We start from the raw sequence: 7153 nt of genomic DNA on the forward strand, positions 1-7153 counted from the left end.
CAGTCTCTGAATTGTCCTTCCTTTAGTCTTGGCTCCATAGTTAGTCTCTACAACTCCTTCCATGGATATTTTGTTCCCCCTTTTAAGAAAGAATGAAGTATCCACACTTTGGTCTTCCTTCTTCTTGAGTTTCTTGTGGTTTGTGGTTTGTTAAAGACTTTTTATAATTTAACAAAAATGAAGGCACAACATACCCAAACTTATAGGACACAATAAAAGTAGTACTAAGAGGAGAACTCATAGCTCTGAGTACCTTCATAAAGAAACTGGAAAGAGAATACATTGATAGCTTAACAGCATATTTGAAAGCTCTAGAACAAAAATAAACAAGTACACCCAAGAAGAGTAGATGGGAGGGAATAATCAAACTCAGGGTTGAAATCAACCAAGTAGAAACAGAAAGAACTATACAAAGAATCAACAAAACCTGGTTCTTTGAGAAAATCAACAAGATAGATAAACCCTTACCCAGAGTAACCAGAGGGCACAGAGATAGCATCCAAATTAACAAAATCAGAAATGAAAAGGGAGACATAACAGAAACTGAAGAAATTAAAAAAATCATCAGGTCCTACTACAAAAGCCAATATTTAGCTAAAAGGAAAATCTAGATGAAATAGATGATTTGCTAGACAGATACCAAGTTCCAAAATTAAAGCAGGATCAGATAAACCATCTAAACAGTTCCCTAACTCCTAAAGAAATAGAAGCAGTCATTAAAAAAATCTTCCAACCAAAAAAACAAAACAAAAAACAAAACAAACAAACAAACAAACAAACAAAAAAAACAGGAACAGATGGTTTTAGTGCAGAATTCTATCAGATCTTCAAAGAAGACCTTATACCAATACTTCTCAAACTACTTCAGAAAATAGAAAGAGAAGGAACACTACCCAATATGTTCTATGTTGCCACAGTTACACTTATACCTAAACCACACAAAGACCCAATAAAGAAAGAACTTTAGCCAAATTTCCCTTATAAATACTGATACAAAGCCAGGCGGTGGTGGCGCAAGCCTTTAATCCCAGCACTTGGGAGGCAGAGGCAGGTGGATTTCTGAGTTCGAGGCCAGCCTGGTCTACAGAGTGAGCTCCAGGACAGCCAGGGCTATACAGAGAAACCCTGTCTCGAAAAACCAAAAAAAAAAAAAAAAAAAAGAGTATTGAAGAGATCAAGAATTCAACAAAGTCCATACCTAAGCATAATAAAAGCAATACAGAGCAAACCAGTAGCCAACATAGAACTAAATGGAGAAAAACTTGAAGCAATCCCACTAAAATCAGGGACAAGATAAGGCTGCCCAATCTCCCCCTATCTATTCAATATAGTACTCAAAGTTCTAGCCAGAGAAATTAGGCTACAAAAATAGATCAAAGGGATACAAATTTGGAGGAAGGAAGTCAACATGCCCCTCCACACACCCCACCAATCCCCCTCCCCTTTGCCTCTGTGAGGGTACTCCCCCACCTACCTACCCACTCCTGCCCCACCGCTCCAGCATTCTCTTACACTTGGGCTCCAAACTTCCACAAGACCAAGGGCCTCCCCTCCATTGATGTCAAACAAGGCCATCCTTTGCTACATATGTAGCTAGAGCCATGAGTCCCTCCATATATACACTTTGTTTGATGGTCTAGTCCCTGGGAGCGGTGGGTGGTCTGGCCAGCCAACATTATTCTTCCTTTGGGGTTCCAATTCCCCTCTGCTCCTTCAGTCCTTTCATCAGCTCCCACACCTGAGTCTTAGAGCTCAATATGATGGTTGGCTCCAAGCATCCGCATCTGCATTGGTCGGGTGCTGACAGAGCCTCCCAGAAAACAGCAGCACCAGGTTCCTGTTATCAAGCGCCTCTTGGTAACAGCAAGTGTCATGTTTGGTGTCTGTAGACAATATGGATTCACAGGTAGAGTGGTCCCAGGATATCCCTTCCTTTAGTCTTTCTTTTGGACAGGATCATTTAAAGAAACTTTAATTTTAAAAGGATATAGGAAAAAATAATCCTTCCAAAATGAATATCCTCTCCATACAAGAAAGTGAAGTTAGTTTATAGTTGATGAGTTCACAGAAAAAGTCAAAAGATGCTCACAGAAGCACATCCCAGGGCAGGGAAGGGGATTTGAAGTCAGTTATGCATCTTGCAGTGTGAAATATAGAATACAACTTTTATTAATGGAGTCCTGTTTGTCTTAGTCAATCATCCTATATTTGCAACTTGAAGAATTTGGTTTTGGAAGAGACTACCTTCTTTAGAAATCTTGTTAGTTCTAAAAGTCTAAGAGTCTTGGGGCTGAGTAAATGGAATGAAGGATAATGTAGTTGCTGCTCAAGTGTGAAAACCAGAGTTCAAATCTCCACTACCCATGGAAGGTCTGGGCAGGCATAGCAGTTATATTAATTTGCTACCTATTGCTTTTATAAAGATTATAGCCAAAAGCAGTTTGGAGAGGGAAAGATTTATCTGGTTTACACATTCTGGTCACAGCCTACTTTTGAGGGATACTGCCCTGGTTACCATTTTATTACTGTGAAGAGCCACTATGTCTAAGGTGACATTTATAAAGAAAAGCATTTAACTAGGTTCTTGCTTACAGTTTCAGAAGGTTAGTACATTGTTATCATGGCATGAAGCAGACATACATGGCACTGGAGCAAGAACTGAGAGCTTTATATCTTGATCCTCAGGCAGAAGGCACAAAGAGCAATAGTAGGCCTGGTATGGGTATTTGAAGTCTCAAAGCAACATACCTACAACAAGGCCACACCTCCCAATCCTTAACAGTTCACCAACTAGGGACCAAGCATGCCAATATATGAGGGTAAATGCAAAAATAATATGGCTATTTTATTCCACTAAAATCACTGTATTCAAAAATGCAAGTGAGATAAACAATTTTAATTTAAAAAGTTCACTACTTGTAAATACTAATAGTAAATGCTTTGGATGAAAACGTGGTAAGAAGTTCTGCATCTGATCCACCCGTTGAGGGAAAACAGCCCAGGGAGGGCTCAGCTTTCTTTTTAGTCTTGCATTTTGTCAGGGGTGTCTTTGGTTGCTTCTTTTTGGTTAGAATCCGAGAGATCGTGCCACAGAGTAATGTGTCTAGAAATCCAGAAGTGTGAATACAGTTGGTCACCATTTATATATTAGTTTACATATTACCAGGAAGTATGTAGCTAGAGGTTTCTTCATTAGTTTTGTAATGATGTCATGATTTAACTATGTGACCATGACAAAGAAGACTAGTATACCACTACCATTTCCCCCACAGCCTACACCAGCATTTAGATCATTGCGTGAATATGTTGCAGGGTACCAATTCACCTTGAGTCAAAAGGCCAGTAACAGATTCTTTCTTTGTATTCTAGGATTAAGCTTTACTATGCATTACCTCTTAATGTGCTCTCTACCTCTGAGAATTGGATACGTGTGTTTGCTTCTTTGTGGCTGGGGTGAAGCATTTACCAAAAACAACTTGGAAGGAAATGTTTTGTTTCAATTTATCCTTCCAAGTACCAGGTAACAGTTTATCACTGAGGGAAGTCAGTGCAAGAACTCCAAACAGGAACCTGAGGCTAGATTGGAAGCAGAGACCACAGAGGAATACTGATTTATCTGTGTGATTTGCAGCTGGCCTTCTTTCTCTCTCTCTCTCTCTCCCTTCCTTCTTTCCTTCCTTCCTCTCTCTCTCTCTCTCTCTCTCTCTCTCTCTCTCTCTCTCTCTCTCTCTCTCTCTCTCTCTCTCTCTCTCTCTTTCTTTCTTTCTTTCTTTCTTTATTATGTGTATGAGTACACTGTAGCTGTACAGATGGCCATGAGCCATCATGTGTGTGGATGGAGCAGTATAACAGTGTTCATGTAAGAAGTCATGTGTGTGGCTGCTGGGAATTGAACTCAGGACCTCTGCCAGCCCCGCTCGCTCCAGCCCAATTCACTGTAGCTGTCTTCAGACACACCAGAAGAAGGCGTCAGATCTCATTATGGTTGGTTGTGAACCATGATGTGGTTGCTGGGATCCAAACTCAGGACGTTCAGAAGAGCAGTCAGTGCTCTTACCCGGTGAGCCATCTCACCAGCCCCTCAGCTTGCCTTCTTATACTCCCCCTGGGACCACCCACCCAGGTGTAGCACCAGCCACAGTGATCTTGGTCCTCCCGTTCCAATCACTAATGAAGAAAATAGCAGCATTTAGATCATTTAGACTTGCTGACAAGCCAATACAGTGGAGATATTTTCTCAAATGAAATTTTTGCTTCCCAGATGAGTCTAACTTTTAGGTTGACATGAGCAAAGTCTCCTCCCCTTAGAGTATGGAGCAGGATAACAGTGTTCATGTAAGAAGTACGGGCTTGGAGGGCTAGAATGGTGGAAGTAAAGGTGAGGCTCTCTACTTGGGAAGCAGCACCCATTACAAGACTGACCTTAATGCACAAGAATCATTTCGAAGTCAGTGATGAAGGTTTTCCCCAGTTCTTGGGTCAGAAAGAGTGGGCAGCTCCCTTTGGAGCAGACAGCGATGAACCAACCAGGGAAGGCTGCAGACTCAAATGTAGATGTTATACCACTCTTCTTGTGATAGAAGAGAGAGGCTTTTACAGGTTCCTTCTGGTGGTACATTTCCATTATGTTCCCTTTCTGGTGGAGAAAAGGAGATGCCAGGAAGAAATGTCACCATGGGAACTCTTCACTTATTTTTTTTAACATCAGTCTCCATCTTTTAAAGCAGCCTGAAGACTTCTGTTTCTTATTAGAGTATCATACTCCAAATACATGTTAAGAGTATATTAGAAACATTAGGACACAAAATTTCAATTTTGTTTGTATTTTCAATGTTTTGAGACAAATTCTATCTGGGTATCCTCAATGCTAACATCAGAGGCAGGTACCACAAAGTCCAGCTGTAATTCTGTCTCTCTCTCTCTCTCTCTCTCTCTCTCTCTCTCTCTCTCTCTCTCTCTCTCTCTCTCTCTCTCTCCAGCCCCCAATCTGTAGACTAAAATAGCTTTGAACTTAGAGATCTGCTTACTTCTGTCTCCCAGTTGCTGGGATTAAAGGCATACACTATCACTGCCTGCCTCAGTTACTCTTAATGTTTTGAAAGAATAAATTGGCAGAAGTTTTGGAGATTATACACCATTATTTTAGCTATTCACTTCCTGTTTCCTACAAATAAAGATATTCAAAGAATGATGACCTAATAGCATAAATTTTGAGTGAAATACAATTGTCTTTGCAAAATTTCTTTAATGTTAGTTCTATGGGCATCCTTATTGTTAGGGGATGTCCTTTCATGTGTTGTAGGTTGATCCCTGTAGGCAGTATTCCTGCCCTTCACTCACTAGACAAATAGCACATTCTTGTCTCCAATTGTAACCACCTGTTCTAGTTAGGGGTTCATCATTGTGGAGAGACTCTATGACCATAGCAACTCTTATAAAGCGAATCTTTTAATTGGGGTTGACTTTCAGAGGTTCTGTCTATTATCATCATGGTGAGAAGCATGGCATCATGCAGGCAGACATGGTGCTGGAGGAGGAGCTGAGAGTTCTACATCTTGATCCACAGACAGTAGGAGGAAGAACAAGACATATTTCCTCCAACAAGGCTATGCCTAACCCAACAAGGCCACACCTCTAATAATGTTACTCCTTGTACTACCCAAAGTATCCTGACAGTGACAACTTATTTCCTAGTTGAAAATCATTCTTGTTCGTTTAGTCATAAAACTGAGCCTTTGCCTATGACTGCCTATTGAAAGGGTCAAGGCAATCACTATGGTGCCCTGCCTTATCATGATATATTTTTTATAATGGAGAGTCATTAAGATACCCATTGCAGAGGTTTATATATTTTTTTCACAAAAAATTATCAGTGAAATTTTGTGTAGAAGATAAACTCATCCACTCTGTGACAGTTTAAATGTCCTTTTTTTTTTTTTAACCACCCACTGGCCAGCCAGCCTAGCTTAGTTGATGAGCTCCAGATTTGGTGAGAGATCCTATCTTAAAAATAATGTGGGGGAGAGATGAAGGATACCCAGTGCCAATCTGACTTATATATACACACATGTGCACACATATGCACATAGACCTATGCCCAGACATATGAACACACAAACACTCAAGAGTAACTCTAAAAATCTTCCTTGACAAAATTTACTTTTGTAAAGTAAAAGAAAATGCAATTTTGGAAAGCTAGTATCAAAATGCCCCTACATTTTTTCCTTATTTTTTGGTGATGTATGCACCCTTAAATCAGTATAAGAATAATCGAGTAATTGCCTTTTAAAAGATTTAAAACTCAGAGTTTCTGTTAAGCAGGTGCTTTGCAAAAAGGTGAGCTCCTCTTACTTGGGTAGGAGAGAGCATCCCCTTCTTTTCTAAACTCACCCCAAGTTGCAGCACAGGCTGCTCCCCATTCTTTGTGCAGAACAGACAGCTCTGAGGGATTTTCACTCCCAGGTACATGGGATCCCCCCTGTTCTTCTCAAGAGTGTCCACATATTGGCATGGGAGTAAGGTAACAGTGACTATGAATGCAAGGCAGAGAGCAGAGTTCACTTCATGCTTCCAAAGCATCATCTCTAAACTCAGCACAACAAAATAGAGGCTAGAATCTTCTCACCCACCTTCCTGCCACCCGCCACACACCAGGTGGCTCACACAGGCATCTCATTTGTGTGACTGACAACTTCTCAGAGACCTTTCTCTTTTATTTAACTCTTCAAAGACTCACAGAAAAAAAAAAAAACCTTCCACCATTTCCTCAACCTAAACCTCCACTCCTCCTAGGGTCATCTACCTCTCTTTTCCTTGCTCCATCCCTTGGCTGAGACAAGGTCAGTTAACACACAGGCAGTGAAATGAAAGGCTGAGGACACACCCACAACATTAGCTAGAGGGGCTGCCATAAAGGGCCAGGGCTACTCACCTGGAACTGTTTGCTCTTTCCTTGGGACTGCAGTGAGGATATTATTCTGAAGGATCCACACACGACTACTAAGATCCTGAATATGTCTAAACCAAGGTGTTGCTGCACTTAGCTCTGTAAGGAAAGTAAATGCAGATATTTAAGTAGGAAGGCACAGAATATCTCCCCTTTCCAATCTTTTGCTCCTTCATGAAGATGATCCTTACGTTTATCCTTATTCAT

At 40.8% G+C, this 7153-nt stretch overlaps 1 protein-coding gene across 1 annotated transcript; it reads right to left on the reverse strand.

Annotated features, from left to right (window-relative positions):
• Positions 1–4423: 4423 nt before the first annotated feature.
• LOC116091875 (interleukin-36 alpha) lies at positions 4424–7153 on the reverse strand. The gene is made up of 4 exons (XM_031373304.1): positions 7138–7153; positions 6932–7045; positions 6391–6530; positions 4424–4636 (listed from the first exon to the last, which is right to left on the reverse strand). Exons 1-4 carry the CDS (start codon positions 7151–7153, stop codon positions 4424–4426), a joined length of 483 nt encoding a protein of 160 aa, XP_031229164.1.

This window comes from Mastomys coucha, unplaced genomic scaffold (assembly GCF_008632895.1).
Source record: "Mastomys coucha isolate ucsf_1 unplaced genomic scaffold, UCSF_Mcou_1 pScaffold15, whole genome shotgun sequence".
NCBI lineage: Eukaryota > Metazoa > Chordata > Mammalia > Rodentia > Muridae > Mastomys > Mastomys coucha.

Bases quoted from the DNA above. Each gene is read 5' to 3' on its own strand.
- LOC116091875 (XM_031373304.1), bottom strand. The intron at 6,531-6,931 runs GTGAGTAGCCCT...TTGCATTCATAG, and splicing joins GAAAGAGCAAACAGTTCCAG to TCACTGTTACCTTACTCCCA. The intron at 4,637-6,390 runs GTGAGTTTAGAA...TTTCTCCACCAG, and splicing joins AGCCTGTGCTGCAACTTGGG to AAAGGGAACATAATGGAAAT.